The sequence below is a fragment of the Pholcus phalangioides genome, unplaced genomic scaffold (assembly GCF_987345545.1).
Source record: "Pholcus phalangioides strain wild (caught in Gottingen) unplaced genomic scaffold, Ppha-v1.0 ptg000037l_1, whole genome shotgun sequence".
Classification (NCBI taxonomy): Eukaryota; Metazoa; Arthropoda; class Arachnida; order Araneae; family Pholcidae; genus Pholcus; species Pholcus phalangioides.
In genome coordinates this window covers 1,196,900-1,224,845 of record NW_028301624.1, presented here as the reverse complement: position 1 = coordinate 1,224,845, position 27,946 = coordinate 1,196,900, and the positions used below count along the sequence as shown (strand labels likewise).

General features: G+C 35.4%; 1 protein-coding gene across 1 annotated transcript in view; it reads right to left on the bottom strand.

Moving 5' to 3' along the window:
• Positions 1-349: 349 nt before the first annotated feature.
• gammaCOP (coat protein (coatomer) gamma) overlaps positions 350-27,946 on the bottom strand; it is a 41,149-nt gene continuing 13,552 nt past the window's right edge. The window contains exons 7-22 of the mRNA XM_089253383.1: positions 26,445-26,537; positions 25,328-25,414; positions 24,865-24,981; positions 23,667-23,707; positions 23,348-23,549; positions 22,174-22,385; positions 21,849-22,000; positions 18,486-18,650; positions 16,376-16,555; positions 16,127-16,255; positions 13,851-13,913; positions 13,214-13,359; positions 12,937-13,105; positions 12,750-12,850; positions 9,684-9,819; positions 350-2,023 (exon numbers count right to left, since the gene is read on the bottom strand). Coding sequence (XP_089109509.1) covers positions 1,785-2,023; positions 9,684-9,819; positions 12,750-12,850; positions 12,937-13,105; positions 13,214-13,359; positions 13,851-13,913; positions 16,127-16,255; positions 16,376-16,555; positions 18,486-18,650; positions 21,849-22,000; positions 22,174-22,385; positions 23,348-23,549; positions 23,667-23,707; positions 24,865-24,981; positions 25,328-25,414; positions 26,445-26,537 — 2,232 coding nt within the window. The 3' untranslated portion in view covers positions 350-1,784. The remainder of the gene's footprint in view (positions 2,024-9,683; positions 9,820-12,749; positions 12,851-12,936; positions 13,106-13,213; positions 13,360-13,850; positions 13,914-16,126; positions 16,256-16,375; positions 16,556-18,485; positions 18,651-21,848; positions 22,001-22,173; positions 22,386-23,347; positions 23,550-23,666; positions 23,708-24,864; positions 24,982-25,327; positions 25,415-26,444; positions 26,538-27,946) is intronic.

The window sequence follows — 27,946 nt, the reverse complement described above, 5'->3', positions numbered from 1 at the left end:
CCTGTTGCTCTCTGCGGCGAGACTTTTCAAAGGGGTCATCGGCTCTCATGCACACCTTGAAGTTCAGAACTTTTTGCCATGCTGAAAACTAACTTCAGCTAACCACCACTGCCATTACAGCAACACTACAATTCCCCAAAGCACTTTTCTCTGCCAGGCAGTACATATTGCAAGACGAATTAAACATTTCGATCTCAATCGAGAGGGAGAGCTATTGTTACAGTAAAACTGAGAAAAAAGCCAATTTTGTTCATAGAAACACAAATGACAAACAGATTTGTTTGCGTGAGTGACGAGCGCACAATGCTAATTAGCCTAGCATCTATTGAAACAAAATAAAAAAAATTAACACATTAAAATATTCTTCGTTTATTTATTAAACGTACATGATGAAAGGGGGAAAAATATTTTTGCAGCAAAGAAATTTATGTAAAAAAAAAATCAGATTACAAATTAATTGGTTGATTAACGATAATTAAATGCAAAACAAGAAACCTTTATACATATCATCTATTCATAAAGTTCAATAAAAATTCGGGACAGAAAAAGAAAAAATTTCAATGCATATATCGTAGCCCAAAAGTTAATATCATACATCAGAAATTGTCGAGAAGAATAGAGAAAATCGGGATACGACGCCATTACACGATGACAAATTATATTTTCCCCATTCATAATAGAAGGGGATGGGGAAAATTCATTCGCTATAAACAACTTTTTTTTTCCAAGGTTAAAATCAGTTCGGGGGAAATATTTGCGGTTTCAGTAGATAAAATTATACAATTGGCCAAGTGTTGACTTTGGAGGAGAAAAAAATACATAAATTTGTTCCGCAAAAAAAATGATGCTAATATAAATATATATAAATGTGCCGCACAAAAAAAACTATTAAAACACACAAGATGTACATAATCACTTGTCAATCTACCATATCGTGATTTGACCAGTTACCAGGAAACTCTCTAGTCAAATAAGTTTTTTTTTTAATGTAATCGCTGCGCCATACAAGTGCCTCAACTGAGACAGGCATTAACATTTCCATGTCACAACTCAAAGAAAAAATACTGGGTTTACCGCACAGTACCAGATACAAACTCCAGCCTAGCCACTGCTCAAGCAATAATCCTGAATAATTCAGAATTCTGAGCACTCCATAAAAAATTTTAATCAAAGTAACTGCTCATGATCAACGTCTACTTTTCTGCAGCAGATACCTTTATATAATGAACCACCACAGATGTAACTGGTACAATAATTTTGAGAAAATAACACATAACAAACGCAACATGAATCAAAAGAGAGGAAATGCATCATTTTTGGTAAGTGGAAAACGATTATTTAATGAAAGTTAGCACCTCAAAATTCTTAATGGAAACAGTTTCTGCGATTCGTTATTTCCTAGCCAAGGAATAATTAGGAATACAAGGGAAGAAACAAAAGCATTGGGCCAATAACTGAGAAATATGATATTCAAGTATTACTACAAGAAATTCATCGTTAAAAATTTGAAAGTATAGGGGAGGGGATTCACCAATACCACCCACTAATGGCTATAGTATGGACCTCACCTTTTATTTTTTGGGGAAGTAAGAAATCAGATATTTCGTGGAAAGAAATAACTAAAGGGGAAATTGATAAATAATTTGATAACTTCATTGCAAACAATCGCTCCAAAGCACAACTTTTTTCCTTCATTTTTTTTTCCTTGCATTTTCCCCATCACAAAAAATATACGAACATGGAATATGTTTGAATGCAATAGCACAAGGGGAAAAACAATCTTCTTATCCTACTGCTGAAGCTATCACTTCGCTGACGTTCGGATCTGTACTTCTCACAGACAAGTTCATAGTGACTCCTTCCGTGTCCGCTCTGACTGCCAGCTTTGCCAACACGAGCACTTTATGTCCACCCCTGTAAACACCACTGAGGTAAAGTGTGTGAGAACTTTTATTTTCTGGCACTTTATCTGATCGCTCACACGGATACATCCCCATGAACTGGATGATATTTTTAACAGCTTCTGCAACGATAACATGAAATAATTATAAAAATTCATTGAGTTGTTAAAATAATACAATTCAATTACTATAACTCAAATTTTTTACTATTTCGAAGTAATTATGTCTCCCACATAATATACAAAAATTAATCAAATGAAAACAGAACAGTTCATTTGGTTAATTTTTTGTATGAGTGAGGCGACATTTGTGTGCAGAGATAGAACGAAGATAAGGAAGGCAACTCTTACTGGGGAATGGACTTGCCCAAGGCAGTCGATCGGAAGCATGTGATATGTGCTGGTGGTTAGCCAACAGTATCGTCCGGCAACCAATTTTTTCATTGTTTTTCATTCCGTTTTTTCATCTGTCTTGCCGGAATGTTTGAGAGTAAAGAAGCAACGTGGCATTATTAATTTTTTTAGTGGCAGGAAGTGTTGGAGTTCGTGAAGTGCATCAGCAAACTAAGGCAATGTATGCAGAACATGCTTTGTCATTGACTCATGTGCAGGACTGGCACAAGCATTTCTGAAATGTCTCTGGACAGTTATATGGTCGGACTGAAGGAGAACTGGAACTCACACCGATAGAATAAGCAGCTTTATTCAAGAACTAAATTAAACAAAACAATAGAGAAATGCTCTGAATTTAATGACCACCAAGAACTGAAGTGAACTCAAAGCGAACAGCGTGTGAATTGCAGAGCTCACACTTTTTCATTGTTGGCAATACACTATCACAAAACAATACATATATAATAGTTTCCACGAGGGACAGAAATCTGTGAATCATAATATGCGACCTGGTCAAAGTAACTTCATCATCATGGATGATACGGTGACAGAACTCGACCAAATAATCCATCCCCAAACAGATGAGACAACAACGGCCATCAGCAAGAAGGTGGGAGTGCGATTAGGTTACATTCATGCCATCATTACAGAGAAACTCCACTACAGGAAAACGAGTGCACAGTGGAAATGCTTGTGCCAGCACTGCACAACAGTCAATGACAGTGCATGTTCTCCATTCGCCAACTGCACTTCACAAACTCAAACTCCTGCAACTATAAAATGAATGACACCATGTTGCTCTTCTTTACTCCAAAACATTCTGCCCATGCAGATAAAGAAAAAACCAATCTATTGCCTATTGGATGATACTGTTGGCCGACTGTTAGTCGCATGGAATCACATGATATGTGTTACCTAGGGCAAGTTCATTCCACAAAAGGGGTTGCCTTTTTATCCCCTTCCCACTCCACCTCTACACAAAGTTTCAGCACACAAACTGAAGTTGTTGGGTTAACTCAAAGTAATATTAAATCAAGCCTTGGGTTGTTGATTTTTAAAAAAAATTGATTTATTTCATTTGAATCACGATTTTTTTTGATTTTATTGATTTTTTTAAACAAAATATATAATATATATATTACTAACACACTATGCTTTCTTTAAAGAATATAAAATTAAAGAAATTTAACTTACAAAAATAATGACTATTTAAAAATTATTTGTAAACTAACGATAAAGAATCATATACTTGTGAAATATTTCAGAAAATTTTATTAAGAAAAGGGGAAAAAACATTTTTTGAATAGAACAGCAAGTATTAAATTATTTTACCGTGTGAATAATTGCTCATTTCCTTCATTAGAACCACTAGTTTGGATGCTTTGTCTACTCAATCTGTTTCGCTATTTGGAATGAACTATACTATGAAAAAATCCTTTCAACACAGACATGATTTGACTGTAGTTAGTATGGTCTCATATTGCTCTCTGCAATTATATCTTTACCCGGAACATTATAAAACTATTCCACCACTCAAAATCAGACATGGCATCAACAATCTTAGAGTGAAAATGTTTTTTTAGCATGAAATGGTTCCAACTTCCCCGAAAATTTTAATGTCATTGCCAGGAACCTAGAGCCACATTTTTGTTTGATAAATTCAAGACCCTTATTTCTCCCTTCTTTTGTGACATCAGTTCCCTATTAGAAGTTAACACTGATGAACTAACTTAGAATGAATGCAGAAAACTATGCATCTGTTAATGATTGTTCACATCTATTTTTATACTCTGATGACAAGACCTTTTTATTGTTTTATGTTGGTGCTTCTTTTATCTACAATTGCAGCTTTTTCCATGCTAATACACACTCAGCTATGGACCAGTTGTTTCTCTGTACAAAATCGTTAATTAATTGGTTATTGGTTTCAGAATCACAATCATGTCCTTGCATTTCTTTTTCAATCAAGAATTGTTCATCTTAGAATCTTCTAGATTTCACTGGAGATGTTACTATCTGAGATCTGTGGTCTTCACAAACTTTGGTAACAACTGATGAATTTTTAGCATAAGGTTCAAGAGAATAGCAATAAGTATTCCATTATACCTCTACAGGAAGACCAATTCACTTCCACCTAACACACGACACCATGCTTTCGAGAGATGATTGTGGAAATATCTAAATATACTTGTAACATACTTTGTTACATCAGTTTTAACCAAATCTTCGGCTAGCAGGTTTAAAATATAGGCACTGCAACAATATGCAAGTCCCAAAAAGCAAAGCTCTTCATCCAGAGTCTTTCTGGCAGAAACCGTATATTTTCAGTCACCGATAGACAATGCCTTCATTTCCAACCCATCTCATTAACGGCAGTAAATTGCAATATAGCGGTGGCCAGAGTTGGTGTTTGGTAAAGTAGTATATATATATTTTTTCAGTATTGTCCATAACAAAACTTGATATTTTACATTTAAAGTTTTCTTCTGTTGACTTCACAGAACTAAAAACAAAAATTTGCTAAATAGTTTCCAGCATGTGATGAGCCAGATGTGTCAATAGTATTGACATGGATGGCTTTACCACACTGTTCGATAATACACAAAATTTATTCATTATGGACATCCACCCATCCATCGTCATGCAATTTTTGATTTTCTAAGTCAACTTTACATCCTAAAACTCATCATTGTAAATCTTGGGTAAATATTTATCAGCTAAATTGGCACGACTACGGTATCTCTGATATTTGATATATATTATAATACTATAAATAGTATTTGAAAATATAATATTTAAATTATTTGATATTTAGAATAATTTAATAAAAAATTAAATCACTTTAGAGTTGTATGAATAATTTTATTCGATTACAAACAGATAATTTTTTATTTCTGAAAAAATTGATTTAAATCAGTTGATTTAAATCACTACAACCCTGATTCAAGCACTTACAGATATACACTAGAACAGCGGTTCCCAACTGGGGGTATGCGAGAGGCCGTTAGGGGGTACGCAAAAAGAAAATGGTAATGGCGCCCATCTATCTAAAAAAAGAACAAAATAAATACAGGGGTGGGAAGTGACTAAGTCCATTTCGGAGCAGCCTTGGAGCAGCAAAATTCAGGATTCGGAGCAGTTTTGGAGCAGCAAATTCAGGATTTGGAGCAGTTTTGGAGCAGCAAATTCAGGATTTGGAGCAGTTTTGGAGCAGCAAATTCGGGATTCGGAGCAGATATTTATAAATTGGAGCAGTGAAATTAACAAGAATATTTTCATTAACCCTCAACCCTTTTCAAAATAAAACTGCACTGTCTTTTGTTATCAAATATCTTTTCGTCAGTTTGATTTTTGTTGTTTTAGGCTTTTGACACATTGTTTGAAAGAGCAGCTATCATAAAATTTTTTGCACCCGTCTACTTAAGATGATTTTTGCTTACTGAGGGCACTATTTGCTGTTTGGAACAGCAGCACTTCAAATAAGCTAAAAAAAAATTTATAAGTTTTTAATTTTTTTATACTTGGAAAGAAATTGTTGCAAAATGGGAGAGAATTTTGGAAGAATCAACTCGATGTTTGGCGATTCAGCACTCTATCTGGCGAGATTGGCAATCTGACACTCGTTATTTGGCGATATTGGCGATTTAACGCTTGTTATTTGGCAACATTGGCGATTTAATGCTCGTTATTTGGCAACATTGGCGATTCAACGATCGTTATTCGGCACCATTGGCGATTTAGCACTCGTTATTCGGCAACATTGGCGATATTCAGCAAAGTTTATAAACTAACATTCGTAATTCGGCGGACAAAGGCATTGCAAACCATCTTCAGTTCCACGATCACAGACAATATCAGGGTTTCGCGATGGAAAGCCCGATCAGGGGCCGATAGTTTAAGTACAGTGGAATAAAACACGCTCTTCTCGTAAAGAAACGTTTTGTGGCTAGCAGGAACAAAAATTTTTTGGCGTCCTTTCCGAAATTCCGGGCACATTTCTGCGTCGGGCTATTTGGCGCAGAAAAATGTGAAAATACGCTATTGGAGCAGGATGGCACAAGATATTAGTTTTGGCGCAGTGCGGCGCAATTGGCGCAGAGTTCCCACCCCTGTAAATAAAAAAGATTAAAAAGAAATTTTAAAAGTAGGTAGAGGTTTTTACTAATATTGTCAGTTGTAATATATTGACCTTTCCCTATCAATGAAATCTATAACAGAGGGGTTGTGTCTGCTGGAAGGGGTTCGGCCTTCCCTCCTCCCACCCGCGCCCAACCTATGATCGGAATTTGTGAAATCCTTCCTCTCGGCTCATTTTTCTTCGGCGTTTCAGATTTGATTGTTGACACATGCCGGGCTGTGCATAAAAGTGAAGAATTAATTTGTGTTGTGTTTAACTTTTGTTGTGGGCGTTTGTATTGAGGCGTGTGCTTGTTAATCCCATAATTTTCTACGTCAACTTTTCTACCAAGCACCTACTACTCACGTGATTTGCGCTATGGATCAGTGGCTAAAAACTAGATCTTTGCGGAAGCGGACTGAAACACCAAAATGAAATACTGTGCACCTGTAAACGCGAAAACATATTTTGAATATTCCAAAAGTGATTCTGTCAAAGCTACCGAGACCTCCTACCAGATTAGCTATCATATTGAGAGACGAGGAAAAAAATCACACTATTGGTGAAAATATGCTGTCAGCATGTTTGCAGAGGAAAGTGCTCTTATGAGTTTAATACCTCTATCAAATATTTTTTTTCCATCCAAGTCGAGGAAAGTACTGACGTTGCGCAATATTCTGTGATACTTGTAATTGTTAAGTACTTGAAAGAGAATTTGAAGTAAATCTTTTTATTTGTCCCCCATCGAAGAGGTCGTAAGACTGTTAAAGAGTTATTTGAAGCAATTAATCATTATTTCCTTAAAAAAAGAATTTAATGGTCAAAATGCATTACACTCATAACAGATGGAGGGAAATCCACGGAAAGTTGCTACTGAGGCCGTCGTGCACGCGTGGCAGAAGTCGCTCACAAAATGAAATGGACTCGTTACTATATTCACAGACAGATCCCTGCATCAAAACCGTTGCCTCCAAATTTGCAAAAAGTTCTTGATGAAGTGGTCAAGGTTGTCAACTTTGTCAAGGTGAATCCTACCAACTACAGGTTGTTTAAATTGTGAAGACATGGACATCCTTCACAATGATTTGCTTTTGCACACCGAAGTGAGGTGGTTGCCCCGGGGTTAAGTCCTGACGTTGCTGTTCGAACTTCGGCACGAGGTAGCCCATTTTTTAGGAAGTGTTTGAAACACTTCACGATTTCTTGTCACAAGCTGGGCTAAATTTAACAGTCGGCCACTTGGAAGAACTTAAATCCTCGTTTGAAAAATATTTTTCAAAGCCGGAAATGGGTGATCGGTGGACATCTAATCTTTTCAAAGAAGGCTATTTCGAACCGGCTTCATTGTTGATTCCAGAAAAGGAGAAATCGCTCGAGCTCGCATCAGATACCCCTCTGAAGATCCTCTTCAATGGCGGAATGGCGAACCTAGTCATTTTTTAGGTTTGCCGCGGTGAGAATATGTTGAACTTTCTAGAAAAGCCATAACGTATTTGTTGCCGTTAGTTAGCACGCAGCTTATTGAACAATACGTTTTCTTCTTATATTTACATAAAAAATAAATATAGAAGCAAATTGAACGCAGCACCGGATTTCAGTTCGTATTTATCATCTTTTGAGCTTTATTTTTCAAAACCTTGTAATTCACAATACAGTCCCAAACACCCCATTAATTTTTTCCCAATCTTTGTGTTAATTTGTTTGCTTACTTCAAAAAAGGAAAAAAGAGCTAAGTAATGAATTTATTTAATTTAATTCAACATGTACCTTGTTTTGAAGTTTTTCGAAAACTGTACTGGTCGAAACAGATTGGTGGGGGGAGGAGAGTCTGGAGGATTCGTGGTTGGGGGTACGTGGAAAGGAACCGAGCCAGCTGGGAGTACGTGGACTGAAAAAGGTTAGGAACCACTGCACTAGAACCTTGACTGACTGGTGGTTATAGGTCAGGATTCACCAGATGCACACAGAACCAAGACCATCTTAGCAGTATCACAGGGATCCCTGCGAAAAGCAGTGTCCTGGGGGGGGGGGGAAGACTACTTATATATACAGCCTGAAGTACCAGCCTAATAATTTTCATACCTACTCTCAAAAATCATAGTACCAAATCTCAATATTCTGAGCCATGCATGGGTGGGCCCATGTATTAAAATAGCCCTGCACTGAACTTTAGTCAATTTTGAATAATTGACCCACAATCGGGTGGATAATCACATTCAGTGGTAGGTACCCAGCCCTTATATTTCTTAAGACAAGTCCATTTTTGATGGGCGAGACAGAGCATTGTTCATTAACGAAACATCCTTTCTTGGCACAAACCTGTCTTTCAGATATATTTTGACACCTGACACAAACTCTTCATGAAAGGTTTTCTTGAAAATGCTGGAATTAGTCTATCTCAATTTATAACAACATTTCATTTCTTTTGGGATAGACCAACAATTTTACAACTATAAATGGAATAACTTACCACCAGAGGTAGTAAATTCTAACACGACTGACACGTTTAAAAAGAAATACAATAAACATGTTGGGGTAAATCGAGAAGCTATCCATACTTAAAATGAGACAACCATAATTATTCTTTATGGGCATTTTATTATGTACCTATACATTACATAATATTTATAATATTTTATCATGCATATATATTGTTTGTAATTGCATTTCAATTGGGTTGCTGTATTTTTTAAATGTATGACATCCACATTTGTTATGGCCATCTTTTTCTCAGCCAATTCGTTGGGCATTTTGCCTGTTGTGACATTGTATTTCTTTCACTTCCAATTAGTTACTAAATTAAAATTAAATTATCTTAATCTCTTACGAGAATTCTTACTTAATCTCTTCCAAAATTACTCATTTTAGGTATAGGTTAAATGGGTAATCATGCAATGCTGAAACGTTTCAGTCATTGGTTCAAGTTGCTTCTTATTGAAAAATTGGTCAAGAGTTTAACGCTTAAAGAAATATATTTTCACAGCCTGTAATTTTGACTCTGATTAACACTAGTGAGTCATTGATTACGAAATGATAGGAATCCAGACCCTACTGACACTCAATGATTGCTAAAAAAAATTTATTGTAACCCTTGTCTAGCATGTGCCAATATACCCACTGTTATTAAATGTTCTTTAAGAACATTTTACAAAAGCTCTCATTTAAAAGTTGGTATATAATCTGATTTTTTTGCTCATCCGAACAGGTACGGATTAGTTTCGATTATCAGGGCTTTACTTTTATGTGTATGGAAATACTTAATACATAAATAACCTTCTAGGGTTTTGACATCGAAAGCATAAGTGTCCTCAAGCTCATTCTTCTCTGTCATCTCATCCCACGCAGGAGTAAAAGAAGGAACGGGAAGCTTTTGTATATGATCGTTCACAAGAATATCCAAGTCTTCAAGCTGTGGTTAAAGATAAATAAACAGATTTAAGAAATCAATGCAATCGTTATTATCACATCATAGATAGAATCAAATACTTGAAATTGGAAAACAAAAATAATATTCATCAGTCAGACATATCAAACTAAACTAATAGAATAATGTGGCACAGTATAGAGTGTACAGTCATTTTCAGATATTTTATAAGAATATTTTATAGAATTCCAGTCATGCCAACTTTTGGAATATAGAGCTCCAGAGATTCTCCCAAGAGAGGGGGGGGGGGAAAGGTACTTCCATGAAGTGCTGCACAATTATTGGTGTCTGACCACCTGGCATCTCTAGTTTATGCTTCATCTCCCCCCCCCCCCCAAAGCATACAGCAAAAATTATGTTTGTGCATTTAACACTCGTAATTTTACCGCTAAAATTGGGGGGGGGGAAGAATCTAATTTTTGGCTAAAATATGGAGAAATTTCCAATAATTCCAGGGAGTGGGAGAAAGGGTAAAAAATCTGGAGAGGAGGAAGGTCAGGAATTCACAAAGACGTTATTCATAAGAGACCACAATTTGTTTTTGAAAGGCTTCAAAACATTTTCCACCACAAGTTGCAAACTGTTTTTGGGATGTTAGGCTATAGTCTAGTTCTCAACTGGTGCTCCATGTGCACTTTGCAGGAGCTCCGCGGCTGCTCCAGGACAATAAAATAAATCAGTAAATCTGATAAATAAAAAAAAGGCCTGTGGGACTCCTCCATAGAAATTATATATTAAAAAGGGCTTCTTGCTTTTTGCAGAAAACTATTTAACCTCAGAAGATGCCTGCCACAGATTTTGGGGAAACCTCAGGAAGAATATGCCTTAGAATATGGCCTAACAGCCTGGAAACCACTTGCAACTCATTGAATGCCAGCCATGAAAGCCCATGGGGCACCTGAGTGGTGTGGTGGTAAGGTGGCCATCTCTATCCCTGTGAAGGTTCTGTCACGGTCCCAGGTTCAAACTCGGCGGGTGGGTGGGTGGGTGGGGGGACGTAGATAAGATACTTTCCCCAACGAGCTTGAGGCAACTACTGATAGATGGTGCCTTCTTCATGTCCAACCCAACTCCTTAATGGCAGTAAAGCAGTAAATTGCAATATAGCGATATCGTCAGAGTTTGTGTTTGACAAAGTAGCCATGAAAGCTTCAGACAATTTTTGAATACATTTATGAATAAATTAAAGAAATACCAATCTTTCAAATTTCAGAAGAAAATTAATGATTACTAGCACGCTGACCAAAGATCCCACTTCGGTTGGTTACAGAAGATTAATTTGTTGCTTATGTCAAGGATCAGTGGTTCTCAACTGAAGGCCATATGGCACCCCTTTGTGGTCCTGGAATATTCTCGGGAGGGCCACAAGTAAAAAATCAAGTAGAAAGAGAGCCATGGCAGGTGGTTAAGGGAACACAGAGAACTCTGGAAAAAAAGGGTTAGATGTAGAGAAACAAAGCATTTAAATGAAATACAGTGGGGGAAAAGCACAACTTTCAGAATCCAGCAGGACTACCCATAGAAACTATCTTAATACAAGGGCCTATACATTTGGGCATGGTATAGCATAGGGAACATCGTGTCCATGGAGGACATGCATGATGATATCTGGTGCCATGATTTTGATGGTTGAATATTTGATTGGCTGTTACTTCAATCCAAGTATGCCAGTCTCACTACTGAACATCACTTTAGCCAGAAAACCCATGCTGTTGAGACTGCCCAGCATAGAACCAGGACAAGAGGGAAGCTAATTGAATTCAGTGAATAGAAATGGTCTCGGTTCTAGATGATGATGAGGCTAAACCATACGAAAAAACTGAACCCAATCCCAGCCTCTCGCTGGATAACAAGCTACTGCTGTTGAGTGGAAAGGGTCAGAAACAAGGTTATGGGGGGGGGGGGGCACAAGAGGAAAATATGGTTGAAAGGGGGGCCACGGGTAAGAAAAACTCACTGATCTAGACCATGAATTGCATCACTTTAGCTCAACATCGCCACTAAAAAAAAAAAGAATATGAGAAAATTCAAACTGACCAGTCAACTCAATTTCACTAGCAATCAATCAGAATGTTGCTTCAAACTTACATGTGAGCATTTACCTTTATTATAACCATAAAGTTTGACTTTTATGGGCACAATTTTTTTGCTTAACTTGGTACCTGAACTAAGTGGGATTTGCTTGGATCATTTTTGGTGCACCACAGCCATTTTCTGCACTCGAAGGGCTAATTAAACAGGGACCTACAATTTATTGCCGATTCTAAATGGCAGCCTATTTTTTGTTTATACTCAGAGAGGTTGATGCTCTAATCTCTCAGTGTGGGATTCTGTGGTAATTTTGTTGCCATTTCTGTTGCATCTCCATGTTAGGAAAGCTTCTAACAAAGACAAATCAGTGTATTACACTCGCAAGAACTCTAAAAATCCTTTGTTACTTTAGACGAGTATCTTGACCTGGGCTACTGCCCCTTCTACCCATTCCCAATAGCGACTCCTCAGTCAGCATGGTTAGATTTTTTACTGTAAAGATGGAACCAATAGTGTATTGTGACGTGTAAAAAAAATCCCCCCACTATTTGCCTAAATAGCTTCTGTTCATTATGTGCAAAAATTTTACAACATTTATACATCAATCAATTTCAAATAAAGAAAAAGAACTTGAAATTATAACATTATGTGACAGGAAGCACAAGGAGAGGGTGTGACATTGGTAATACCTAGGATGGCCATACATTGAACTAGAAACCTTTCCCTCGGAGCAGTTTTATTTGAAATTTAACAACAGTAAATTTAACCTACCATTTGGTGCTAATTACATAGACAGCTCACTTTTGTCGTAATAAAATATGATAAGCTGTGGGTGTTCACACAGGGCTAATTAAAAATATGCAAGTAGAAAAAATCAAACTTACAACATATTCATCTTCATATCCTTCATCTTCTTCTGGCTCACCGCTGTTGGGATCGCAATCCTTGACAACGTATTTGAGTGTGTTCGCAAAGGTTCCTGCCACTAAAAAAAGAAAACGCAATGAAATTGCCTACAAAAACTAAGAAAAAGTTGAGTATGAAAAATAAAAAAAATGAAGAATGTGTTACCAGAAAGAGGATCATCTGGGAACTTGATACATGCATATGCAAATCCTGGAACATTATATGGTAACTTTGGACAAGGGACATAGCAGACAACTTCGAAACCTTCCGAAGGTTCCACTTGAACATATACGTTTTCAAGAATTTGGTCCGACAAGGTGTTTGTGCAGTTGAACTGTAAAATAAGAAGACAGAAAAGAGTGTAAAAAGTATAAATTGTAAATAGCATAAACATTTCAAATTTTACCAACAGAAGTAAACATTCGTGGTACATAAATATTACCTGGAGAACCATATGATTTGCGAAGGTGTGCTTAATACATTGCACTACATATTCTGTCTCGGACTCTGTGAGTTCTATGGTTGGTGATGACTTGAACAAAGGCCCTAATTTCAAAGCTGCCAATTCTGGAATTTTTCCTAAGAACTCTGTAAATAAAAATACATAAAATGAAATAAATGAAAAAATGTCAAATCACACCAGTGAATCTTTAACAAAAAAAAGTTTAGGCATTTTTTTAAATTCGATTGATGAAAAATTATGGTGAAAAAATATGAGTGTTTTGAAAAGGAAAAAGAGAAATAAGGCATTTTATTGAACTGTTTGGTTTGCGGGATGTTCAGTGATTTCACCTATATTTGTGGACATACAACATACATTAGAAAATAAATTTTAAACATATACCAATTCAGCATTTCTAATGGAAATCATAAACAAGGCATTCTTTGGGATGAGTTATCGTAAACTTAAAAGAGTGATTTTTTCTTTGAAATGCCTGCCACTTGTGCCAACAAAATGGTAAAAAAACTTTAATCACGGCAACCTAATATCCTGAAAGCTGTTAATTGTTCGATTACTCTGTTACAGCATTAAAATAAAATAAACTACAAAATTATTCAAAAACTGTAGGTAAATATACCTGAAAATACATCGTGTTTGGATGCAGCAATCTTTTCTTTTGGTTTACCGGTTGCTGGTATTTCTAAAAAAAAAATAAACATGAAATAACACCCTCAAAAAAAGTAATAGTTATAGTTCATAGTAGAAGTTTTTTTCCACAAAAAACCCCTAATTTTTTATGTTTAATGAAAAAGCTTTCAATAAGGGCACATTTCTATATGACTGAAATAAAAAATATGAAGTCGAGGAGAAAAAGAAATTCATACTCAAGACAGCATGCATTAATCTTTAACCCTTTAAGCAGTAATTAAAAATTACTAACCCCCCCCCCCCCCTCTTCAAACGCTGCATTTACTTTTTTTCATAAACTAGGCTTTCCTTGAATTTTCACAGGTACAACCTACGGGGTGTAAGGAAAAGTTTTCCTTTGAGAAATCCTTTTTACAAAATATGAATATCTGGGCTTGTCTGTTAACACTAGAACTGCGGACTGGGTCAAATTGACCCAAACTGTGAAAAAACTATTTCATAGCCAAAACAGGAATTTATTTTTGGTTCCTATTTATTTATTTACAATAACCCCAGAAGGCATGAAATGCACTTATACTAGAAGAAAAAAAAAAATAATAGTCAGTACGGGAAGCACTTTGCATACGGAGTCAGGTCGAAATCCCCAATAGTAGAAGCAAATCTTGCGTAGGAGGCACATACAAGTTCTGATGGAAGACTGTTCCATATTCTTGCCACACAGCAGCTATATCCGTGGAAAAAGCAATCCCTTCTAGCCGTTGGTATACTTATTTGCAAGCGATGCCTACGTAGGTTAACTCGCCTGTCTATGATCTCAAAGAAAGGCCCTCCCGATGGTAGATAAACAATTTGGTGAACTAGTTTGTAGCACATCTTCAGATCTGCAGCGATTCTACGCCATTCCAGTGAGTGTAAACCCAGAAATTGAAGTCTCTGGCAATAAGATAGACCGCTCATGCCAGGTATTCGTTTAGTAAACGACCTCTGTGGCTTTTCGAGGAGCTGTATGTCCTTGATTTTGTAAGGGCTCCATACTTGCGAAAACAGAACTCCAGAGTCGGGCGAACGTACACACAGAAAGCATATGACAACGTATGCGCATCACACTTACGGTATGCTGTACGTAACATATATGAAATTCTATTAGCTTTGCAGACTATGCCATGATAATGATCAGTGAAATCCAGAATGCGGCTCATTGCAATACCTAAATCCATGCATGTATCCAATTGCTGTAACGTTTCATTACCTAGTTGGTAATATTCAGGATCGGTGCGCCTACCTAAATGCATTGATCCACTTTTTTGATGATGAAATAGGTAGCTCGTTTTTTTCCTTGATAAATTGTCATTGTGGCATCATTGTTCTATACAACTGTAGTTTCACTATTTTTATTGCATCAGATAATATTGCTCTTCGATTTCGTCTCACCGTCTCTACTAAGCTCACATTTTTTGGCTTTTAGCATTTGAGCCAGCTTCAGTGTAGTGAAAAAAGTGTTGGTTGAGGCATTTCTGCCCGTTCTCAAATGGCTTGATCAGTTGCATTACTATGTGGTCTGAAAGAGAGATTCGTTGGACGCTGATACTTCCCAAGATTTGGAAATCCATTCAAAACGTATTTGGTGCAGGTCAGAATTTTATTTTTTTTCTGTGACATCGTTTGCCTACAGAAATTTCAACTATACATTTTTTCTAGAGTTAAACTTTCTCTCCCAAAATTTTTATTGAGTCTTGTCAGAATTCCAGGTATTCAAGCTTACAAAGGGGAAAAAGTATTTAGCTCTACTTTTGCCATTCCTCCATCGAAAAAAGATAATCTGCTCCAACAACGAATTGGCCTTGAAAGACGTTTATACTTCCTTATCTTCATTTACAAATACTTTTTAGAAAGGGTAACCACTTCCAAGAAAATTATACACCCCTTTTATTCTTTATAATAGTACGTTGGGTCAAAATGACCCAAACCACAGTTCTAGGTATAAGTGCTTATAGCTCTGGAACACGAAATGTGAAGATAATAAAATTTTCGTGAATTAATATTCATATGATATCATGAAAAGCCATGAAATTTGTTTAACATCTGCGTGTAAGTTTCTGAAATAAATGAAAACAAAGTTTGATTTGAGTCAAATTGACCCACTCCACGGTTCTAGTGTTAATATAAGAGGCTGTTATGGAGGCGAGACATTTCGTCATTGCTGTTTAAAGGGTTAAAAATGCATAACATGCTTAGTTTTGAACTTTTCATATGAGAGTGCCATACCGCTCTTTTTCTCTTCAGCTGTAGCTACTGCTGCTAAAGGCACAGTGTTGATATCGAAAGGAGCTTCAGATGGCTCGAGGGTATATTGATGAAGGGCTTTCTCTAGACCAACAACAGAAACCTGCAGCCCTGGAATAAGAACAAAGAAAATGATACAATTTTTACACACACACACGCATGAAAAACATATATTTAATGAATGAGCACAAAAATTCATATAGGATAAAAAAATAATTCATGGATACATACCAGTCAATATGTAATCTAAATTCATTCTTTTCTGTCTCTGGTTCAAGATATTTAGATAGAATGTCGCTCTATCACGAACTTCGTCATCAGTATCCAACAGACTTCTCTGGAGTAAAATTATAATGTTTGGGAGCAAATCCTCACAATGAGATCCAAACTTTGCTAAAGCACTAACTGCCGCTGGAAGATGAAAATCAAGTTTATACAAAAAGAAAAATTAAACGAATTTGCTATGAATTACTTTTCAATACCCAGATTCATAAAAGAATCACACATATATGGGTCATTCTCATGAAATCTGAGAACAAAATGAAGAAAAAAAAAATTTTTTTTTGCAACACTGAATCTAAAACTAAGCATGTCGAAAACATACATTTTCAGAAATAATAGAAGTCTCTGAACTGAAATATGTGGTAAAGTGAAAAATATATAATTTTAAAAATTCAGGCGAATTTCATGAGAATGACACATATAACAAATGTTATAACACGAAAAAAGCAAACCAAATCAAATGGAACTTTGTTAAAACAATTTAAATTTACAAAAATGAATCAAACAATTTCGTGATTTCTTAAATTATAATCAATATTATTTTCATTAATTATTACTACCAATTATTTATCATTAAATTAATTTCTCAAATTATATCAGATACAAGTTTCATAAGCATGCTATCATTTATACCTTTTGAATGTTGCAACAAAACTTATTGCTTAAATTTTCACACTTAGGTTTTATTACAATGTTAAAAAAAAGTGCAATTTTACATCAGACAAATATAGTTGCTCGGATTACTCTGTTTTTTTTTTTTGTTTCACAATGGTTGGAAATCGTTGACAAATTAAAAGACTGATACAATGAATATGGTTTATAATGAGTGATTTAACAGTGATTTTTTAAAGGCACAAAAAACATGAGTTTACAACATGCAAGTTCAAAATAAGGAAGATTTTGTTAAAAGGTCAACAAAATTCTCGAAACACACTGCCAGGTTTTTTTCCTATTTCTGAACAAACATTAAATTAAGAAAGGAATATTTAGCACTTATCATCACATATGCTCTTAGTAAACATTATTTTGGAATACGTCTAACAAAAGATGGAGACAGAAAAAGTCAAATTTTCACCCCCCCCCTTTCTTTTCTTCAACTGTAGTCTGATGACATTTACTGTAAATTGAATTCTTTAACAGAATTATACTTCCACAACAGCTCTGAAAGAAAATCACTGCATTGAAGAAACGAAGTGATTTATTTGTTCCAATAACAATATATATACTGCATTAGTAAAGTGACTATGATTTCAATGTTACTGCTATACAAATACAAAGGCTAGAACAAGCAAAATGCCCAATGAGGTGGCTGGAAAAGATGTCCATAAAAATATGGATGTCAAAAAGTCACATAGGATTCTATTTTAACCTTTTAGCACACCACTCGTACATCTATTGCAACATATGTTTGGAGGGCATAGAAATCAATCAGTGCAAGTGAATTTTCTGAAAATGACTTTCGTATACTGCAAGTGCCTGTTGTTAAAACTTTCAGTTGCCAAAGCATTTAAGTCACTATTTTTATATTGTAACAAGTAAATAGCGCCACTTATACTGACCACGGAATAAAAAGTTTTTAATGTTTTTTGACTTGCACTCATTGGCTTCTGAGCTATCCATTTATACCACAAAGGAGAAAAAAATGGTTCCCCACAGTTATGTTAACAGAGTGACTAAGGCCGGGATTAGACTACAAGAGTTTTGTAAAAGCTCAGAGGTATTAGAAAACTTTTATAGAGTGTAATCCCGCCTTAGATTCATTACCAGCTAAAACAGATCGGATCGACAGATAGATAAGATTCATTATTGCATAATTTATATTTAATCGCCAAACCATTAATGTCTTTTAGCCAGTGTTCTATATACTAAAATTACCTGCTTGGAAACGCACACATGAATGTATAGTTCATGTTCATTATATTGAAGTATCAGAAGAAAAAACTAATTTTTTTTACTCTCATTCCTTGAGTTTTATGCTGTTTTTGACAAATGAAACATACTGTGAATTTGAACACACGGAAACACACAACATTGAAAAATTATACAAGGAAAAACTCACCTGCTCTGATTGGAGAATTTTCTAATATGAGCCTATTATAGATGAAGCGTATGTACTTATTTGGAAATGACATCTTGGGACCTTCTTTCCCGAGTAAGTACAACACCTTCACAGCTAAAGACGTATGCTCACAGTCCTCAATGAACTCACATAAATGAACCAACCCTATTGCAAGTTCGAAATATAAACTATTTAGTTCCTCAATCATAGATACAAGGTAATATTATATAAGGCATTTCTGAGCAGTAGAGCTCCAGGGTATTCATATACCATAAAATAGGGTATTAAAGTGCTACATGGGGTATTGATATGCCACTCGAGCTTTGTAGCCTTTCAGCACATCCTGCTGGCCAGGATGTGAGACTAGAAACATTGTCGAGTGCTCACAGAGTAGCACTTATGTTAAGGGATGCCGGAATATGAGGTTATAGATGCAGAAGATTTTGTTTACATCCATGAATTTTTGAAATTAAAACTACTAATTGTTGAAAGTGTGTGTGAAACTTACTCAAACCTTTCTCTGTGACCAAGCCCACATAATCTTGAAGAACAAGTATATTATTTCATTAACTCTCATCATGCTCTGAGATGAATAATGCCAAAGGATGTATTTCTATGGTGCTTTATTTACAATCTATGCATGGTAATTCAAATAAAGTGTACTTTGGGGAGTATTAATGCACCTCTGATTTTTGAAAATGTAATTGTCCTTTTTTTTGTTCTTCAAACGCTATCAAGTCTGAAATGATGGTAGCTGCAGATGAGTTACCACCAATGACTGACAACACACCCTCTACCTCAGAAAAAGAAAGATGCCACTCAACCAGCAACTAAAACAAGGGTGGCCAACCTGGGGGACGTATGCCAAAAGTAGCACACCATGGTATCGAGAGTGGCTTGGGAAGACTTTTCCAAAAATTAAAGAAATGTTATTTCATTTTTCAAGAAATCCTTTCCAGTATTCCACTATTTTTTTATGAGTGATAGCCTTGTAGACTACCAAACCTATATTTAGTATGGTAGGCATTCTTAACAATAATTATGCGATGACTTTTCACCCAGTTTGTTTGTTTGGTTTTTCATCTTTGGGGGCCAGAGTTGCTGGATGTCCAGAACATCCAGCAGAATTCAGTGCATGAGAGGCATGCTTACACATCTATGAATAACTGAAGGCGGGGCTCAGTCCTCTTTCAAAATTTATTGGGAAATGAGGCCTAAGCCATCTTAAACACCCCTCCTCCAAACCTAAGTTATGATGCCTATACCCAACATAGTGTAGATCAGTCATTCCCAAAATGGGGGCCCTCATGCCCCACAAGGGACCAATTCGATTTTTTAAGGGGGGGGGGCAATTTGAGTTTTTCTATGAAGGCTTGGAACCTTACAAACTCCACTTTTTTCAGTTGAAATTTTTAATTTTCAAACAATTTTTTTTTTTTTAATTTTTCTCTTTCAGAGGAAGGGGTTTGCCAAAGGGTTCTTATTGTTTTGTGTACCATGGAAAATTTGTGCCAGTAAGATAAAGTCCACAGACCTCCCCTGTGCCAATAAAATGAAGAAAAATGAATGCTGCGAACTCCTTTAAAAATATTCTGCACATGGCAATGTAAAACCAATGAGTTGATATACGCTCTAATGAAGGAAAATCTCTATCTCCTCTGTAGGTTAGTGGTGAGAGTACTCGTCCAGCAAACGAGGGACCCGGGTTTGACTCCCAGTAGAGGCAGAGATGAGTTTTTCCTTCAACATCTCAAATAATAAATATCTTCACAGAATCCAGTTTTCTGTATATCTTAGATTAACAAGTGGAGAGCGACATCATGTCATATATAATGAGTTAATTGTTTTTGCATCCCATCTCTTGAACTCCCTGAAGTCTTTCTGATGAGAGAACCCCCCCCCCCCCGATTAAGAATCACTACTTTAAAAAACAGAAATGGGGAAGGGGCACAGAGACACCTAGTTTTAAGATTTAAGGAAGCAAAGCAAAAAATAATTGTTCTTACATTTGAAAAAAAACAAACATTGGGAACCAATGGTGTAAATAAAATGAACTTCTATTGAAAAATGTACATAAAAAATTTGCATTGCAATAATCAAATTTACAGCTCAAAAATAAAAACAATTTCAAACTCAAAAGAATGACAAAATAAACATTTTTACAAAAATAACAGGACAGCTGAAAAATATTTTGTGGAGGTGGGGGGAATACTTGTGTCCCTTATAAACGTGACATATGGTCTGCATGTTAAAATTTCGTGAAGTGGCATTACATCAAAAATAATGTAAACTATGGCATGGCTTAGGAAAAAGTTGGCCACCCTTGAACTAACATAGCAACTCCCGCCAAAGGAGATTTTTTTTCCTGGTGGAATACCAGGGCAAACTTTACCCAGGTGAAATGATGACCGATTTTGATGACTCTGGGGAAGCTCTCTGTCATGAACAGAAAAGGCAAGTTTTGAGTTTGGCCCAACCCTAAAGATGAACTTTGGTACAAAAAGACCCAGATAAAGAATATAGTCACTCCCCGATGAAATTTGTAAATCAGAGGAAATTCATGGTACAACTGAAGAAATGGATTTATAGTGCATCATATATTTTTTGTGTGATATCCAGCCCAAGGTTCTTTTTTAAAGTATGAAGAGTTTAATAAAGTGTGGAGGGGGAAAAAGGACATTTTCTACTAATTCATTTTCAGTAACTTTTGATTGACTAAAATTTATCCCCACAAAAAAAAAAAATCATGACCTATTTTACAGAAGAGGTAAAAAGTACCAGTGGTCGCTCAGAGCATGCATCGGTTTAAACACCGAAGTGGCACATTATTATCCCACCTTGGGTGGAAAAAAATGTGCCAAAAAGAAAAATAATTTCCCTCCCTTATGTGATAAAAGTTTTCTCTAACCACAAATTAAAAGCTAAGATGTGTTGTGACATTGCCTGAAAAATTTTAGTCTGATATGATAATATTTAAAGGGGTTATAGTAAAAAAACCTGCAAAAAGTGACACATTAACGCATTTTACAGTACCATACTTGGTAGTGTATTGTGTATGATTAAAAATAAATAAACTAGGTGCATGCTTTTTATACATCCGCGAACTTGTTCAATTGAATGTACAAAATGTATTTTGAAAAAAAAAAGGGCTGTATATATCACAAACATAAACATGTTGATTATAATGCACATCTTGGATAAAAAATTTCAAATGTAAAAAATATATAGATTTTTTTTTAACTTCTTGCTGAAGGCAAAGAATTTGAGAATTTCATTAGATTACAGCTTATAATTTTACAAGTACAAATAAACTATGAAAAAGATATTTTTTACAGAATCAAAGTTGATGCTATCCACCAATACCTGCTTCCTTAGCATCAGGACTGTCCTGTATGATATTGATGATAGTATTCACTATAACTTTCTTGTATTCATATCCTCCTTCATCCCTCAGTATTGATGACAAGAAGCTCATCAGAACGTTATGTTTTCTTGGAAATTTTTGGCATAATGAGCTGTAAAATAATAACAAAAACTATAGCTTTATCCTAAAAATGCAATAAAATTGCAGCTGCAGATATTAGGCACAGATAAACAAAAACATTTAATATTATAAATCCAAGTTTTTTCACAAGAAATATGCGTGAACATAAAGCACACACACAAAGTAAAAAATAATAACGCTTACCGAATAGATTTGACTACTACAACTTTGAACTCATCTGATATCTCTGACATGAATGAGGTTATCTGTTTGATGAGCCTCTCAACTCCACTCTCGCTCCCAGTCTTCATGAGTGTAGTTATAGCCAGCGTTGCTATGTTCCTATTTGAATCTGTGATCAGGTTGTCCAAATCGATATTACATGCAGTTACAGCTGATGGGTGAGACATCGCTACCTAGAAATCAAATTAATGTTTGACATGAGATGGGAAATTATAGAACAATAAATTTAAGAATGAGTGAGAAATATTTGAAATTCATTTATGAAACTACATACATGATTGTTTTTTTTGGTAATTAATTATTCTTCAAAAATCCTTCAGAACATATATGCTCAACATCAGAGTCATCTGATGTGGCCTGTGACCTCAAACTTAATTTTGTAAAACTGAACTAAGTGGTACATTTACATATCACTTAAGGGACCCTCAGCATATTTACAGATTACTTGAGTGGATGCCAACACTGTCCCAGATCAATCAAGCAGCCCACAATACTTTTACAGATCACTTGAGTGACATCGGACACAGTCCCAGATTCTTCGAGTGCCATGCAGCACATTTACAGATCACTTAAGTAACCTGCGACACACTTCCAGATTACTCAAGCAGCTTGCAGCGCATCTCCAGATCCTTTAAGTGATCTCCAGCACCAATACAGATCACTTAGGTGGCCCGTGGAAAAATTACAGATCACTTAAGGGACCCACAGCATATTCATAGATAATTTAAGTGACTCGTGAGAAGTTTGCAAACAAATGAAATGGTCAGCACTCTCCTAAAGGTGGAGCATCCTTGCTTTAGGAAGATGGACATCGGTTAAAAGTTCTGGATAAATGACAGTCAGGTAATCCAGGTTCTAATGTACAGCAGATGCTTCTTCCATGTTTAAAGTCAATTTGTACAAATTAATTATATTTTCTAACCTGCGTACAGCATTTAATTAGTGTGTGATTGTGTGATTATCAGAAACAGAAGCCTTCAAGATAAATTCTTGGCAATTATTTTTTTTGTTCAACTATTGTCTTTTATTCTCAGTCACCTTGTTGGGCATTTTGCCTGTTGTGGTCTTGTATTTGTATTTATGAATAAAATATAATAATAACTGAAAAATTTCGAATGCAAACTAAATTTTTCACCTTGTTAAGAGTTTTAACGGCGGCAAAACGCAAAGTGGGCTTCGATGAGCCACAAAATAATTGCAATACAGACACTGCTGGAGCCAGCTCCCGCACTGTAGTGCACTTCATATTAACAATAGCATGAGCTGCTTCGTATATGACCATCTCGCTCTTATGCCTCAAACAAGCAGCAATAAATGAAAAATGAGGACTGTCTTGCCTGCAGTTGGGATAAAAAAAACGACAAAGATTGCTCAATCAAGCATATGAACACTTATAAAAAAATTATGATAAAAACAAAATATTGAACTGAAAAAAGTATCTACAAAATTCATACCCAGCATCATCTTCTTCAATAAGCTTGCTGGCTATTCTTATCTGTAAGAAAGGGAAAACAAAATTGTACTTTCAATGTTTATGCCTATTTAATGCCGGATATGACAATTTATAATACTATCAGGAAAAGACACAATTTGTTTAAAATGCATCATGTTTTTTTTAAGTACAACAAGGATATTCAATATTTTTGTGTATGACAAGGATATTCAATGTTTTTTGGTTTCCAAACATTGTGCCTATAGACAGTCAAAAAGCCCTTAAAAACTTATGGAAGAGTGATAAACCTTCGCTGGATTTTAACAAAACAACATAATAAAAAAATCAACAACAGGCAAGTAACCTGGAAAAGCCTAAAATTCTTGGATTTCTGAGGAATTTGTGTCTTTTCCTTGTTACTTGACTCCAAAAGTATGCTCAAAACAGTCTGATCAAACAGTATCTGACAGTCCTAATCTTTGAAACATGAATGCTCGTGAGAAATGTGAAAAAATTAGTGAGCACTCTTGGACACTGTTGGGACCCCCCCCCCCCGGCGCTTGTGAGAAAATGGTTGAAAACACCTGATGTACAGGATATACTGAAACACTTTTAAATAGTTAATTGCCTACTTATGTTAAAGCAATACTTTAAAGAAAAGTAAATAATCTCATAATAAACAATTAGGATTCAGAATGAAAATCAAAATATAATTTCACAAACTTTCCTGTATTTTACAAGACAAAACATCACAATATTCTAATGAGACTACAGTGCCAAATATCTGGCAGTTTGTATGATGTCCCGAGCCAGTTTATGTGATATACAAATGCATATAACTGGAGATCGAGATAAACAGAAGTATTCAAAGATCACGAGACATAGAAAATGATTCAGGTGCTCTTCTGGCATGTGTGCCGAAGTTTAATCTTGTGAATAAAATTATTTTAAATGCATCAAGCTATATACGACTGCTTCCGACGACCAAACATGTGCAGACCACCAGATGTATCTTAATTTACCAGAAATCACACAGTTTTGAGCATTAAAAAAAGGTTTTTCAGAAATGGTTAATTCAAACCTGAAGTTCCAAACTATTCATACATACCAAAAAAGACATTTATTTTTTCCTTCATTTTACTTTAAAAAAATGTGATACTGGGATAACATACTATAGCTGAAGCTAAAACAAAGAAATGTGTTTTCTTTCAAGCACTTACCAGCATACAAACAGCATAAGGTGATTTCAATGTAGATCGTGTATATCTGGTCAATAGTTTGGATGTGGCCAATTTATCAGATTTTCTGATTTGGTAGAGTAAACCCAGAGCATGATACTGAAACAAAATAAACAGCATATTCAGACACAAGATAACAGGATTTATCAACTGAATACGTATCAATAAAACATCTGGAAAATACTGAAAAAGTGATTGGTTAAGCATAACTAATTAAATAATGAACCTAATTGAATTATACAAGGAATAATTCTTATCAAAGGACATAGTATTGACTGATATATCAAACATCTGTGACCAATGTGGCTTGAATTATTGAATTTTAACGCACAAAGACCTGTAAGGTTATGTTATGCTGTGCCAGTGGCTTGAATAGAAATTCTATCATCATGACTTATGAGGATATTTGACGTCTAACAATGATGAGATAAAATGTAATACTTACTTGAACCATGATATTTTCTGAATTTACTGCTTCTTGAGCTTCATTGACCCAGCGTTTAATGACTTCAGGATTCACTTTCATCAAATGCTTAAAATAGAAAAGCAAGTTATAATTTGTTAAATATTCAAAAAATAATTTTATACACACACATATATATTGACATTTTGGAAAATTTGTGATTTCAGCATTAAAGAGGCATATTTCCCCCTTAATTTTCAAGACAAAAAGAAAAAGGTAAGCCAAAAAGCAAAATATTCTGCCTCGCCTACTCATAAAAGATGTGAACAAAATATTTAATGAAATACAGTGAAGACTCACTACAATGCTACTTGATATAATGAATCCTTCTACAATACTAGTATTTAAAGTCTTAGAATTAAGTTTAAAAGTTTTTGGGTCTTTTGGTAGACGTGAAGTACAGTTTTCGTCTTTCTACATTTCGTTCGCACGAGTGGTGTACATTTTCAAGAAATCATTACTTAACGGCAGGCAAAAGGGTACTACTTACCCCTTCTTTCTGCTTGAGTTTCACTGCCTTGTCAGGATTTGTCTGTTGAGCCAGTCTGTTTTCTCCACTGGCTGAAGAAAGACTGGCTCAATAGACCAATCCCGACGAGGCAGTGTGACTCAAGCAGGGAGAAGGCGTAAGTAGTAGCCTTTTGCCCGCCGTTACGTAATGATTTCTTGAAAATGTTTGCCACTCGTGCGAATGAAATGTCGAAAGATGAACACTGTACTTCACGTCTGCCAAAAAATCCGAAAACTTTTAAGCTTAATTCTAATTTACACTATGGCTACAAAAGCCTTTATTGTTTCCTTTAAAGTCTTGTTTGGAAATGCCTTATGCCTCTCGATGTAATGATAATACCTCTACAACAAGGTTTTTTACTAGGTCAGCAGAGTATCATTATATCAAGATTTCACTGTATTGACATCTGAATCGCTACATTAATGATTATTTCTTTTACTCATAGATAAAATTCATATTAAGATTGATTGGCTGCATTGACAATAAACATAGTAAGGAAAAAATTCATTCCATCATATTTAACAGATTTTGTGTTATTACTTATATCCTTATCACTGAAAAATCACCAAATAAAATAATTTCACTCACCAGAGAGGACACTAACGCAGCACTAGAAACTGAGCTATTCTTGTCTACAACAGCCTGCTTCATGTATCTCTCAATCGCTTGTAACATAGTACTCTAATAAGAGAATGGAAATATGTGTCAAATAAAAATGAAATTATGACTGAATTCATATTTTTTCCTGTATATCTACTTTATTTCTACCAATTCTTAAAGAAATTAGAGTAGTCGTAACAAAATGGTTGTTGCAACACATGATAGTGAAAACAAGCACCAACTGTACAATGCAAAATATTCAGGGAAAAAAAATTAAATTTTGGTGCATTTTTCTGAAATATATGTTACAGTTAGCAGGTTGAACATTATAAACACTTCATCAATATATAAAAATGCCTTTGGCAAAAATAAAACATGATCTCTAAAAAATACTGGTGCTATCTCCAGCTGCATTTTCTTCTCAATGAAAAATTATGGACTAATTAACTGTGGTGGATATTTGATTACAATTTTGATTTCAGATTTCTCATTGCATATATTGGTTATTTTCACTTAAATTAATCTCTTCGCATACAGGTTTTTTGGTAACAAATTTGGATGATTTTTATTTGTCGTATCAGTGATAAATCTGGTAACCTTATCCCAACATAACCGCATGTTAGAAAAAGGAAGGGGAAAGAAGAAAAATAAATGGAAAAAGAAAAACAGTACAATAGATCTATATAAAAATTGATTGTCTGTGTGTTTATGTTTCCTATACAAATCTATAATTTTAGATTGTCATCAAATTTTGCATATATATCAAATGGGATCCGACTTGAATGATAGGCTACTTTAAACGTTTGCCAGAGCTGGGCAAAAAACTGTTGGGCAGCAATGGTTCCCGGGACTCATCAATCACTTTTGGAATGTTTACTTTGGTTATCATTGTTCCCCTAGCAATGTGTTTCGGACGTGTATATGACTTTACAATGGTTTGTCATTTTTTTAATATGCTGCCAGTATTAGGTATAATAATTTATACCTTTATATTTGTCACTATCCTCCCACAAATTGAAAAAAACCTAGGCAGCGCCGGGTATTAATTATAGCTAGTGAGTAAATAAAAGAGTATACAGTAGAAGAGAGGGGCGACAGTTAATCAGGAGTTTAAAATACATATATTTATTATGCAGAGGGGTGGCCATAAAAGAAGGCTGATCGCATCTGAGGGGGCGTCCATGTACTGTGTATAGCAGAAAGATATAATGTGGAAAAAAATCACTAACAGGAATTTAGAACGAAGGGGAAAGGAAAAAAAACGACTTTGGTTCATAGGGTTACAACAAAACCTTACGATGATGAAAAGAGAGGAAAGGAAATGTAGAGGACTGGATTGAATTTGTTCAATTGGCATTTGGATGAAATATTTAGTCAGTGATTGTAAAGTGATTCATTAACTTTCAGATACACTGATCCTTTGGGAATGCTTAAATATCTTTCTCAGATGTGAAGTGGTGGTGCGCCTGGTTCTTCAATATTCAATGTCA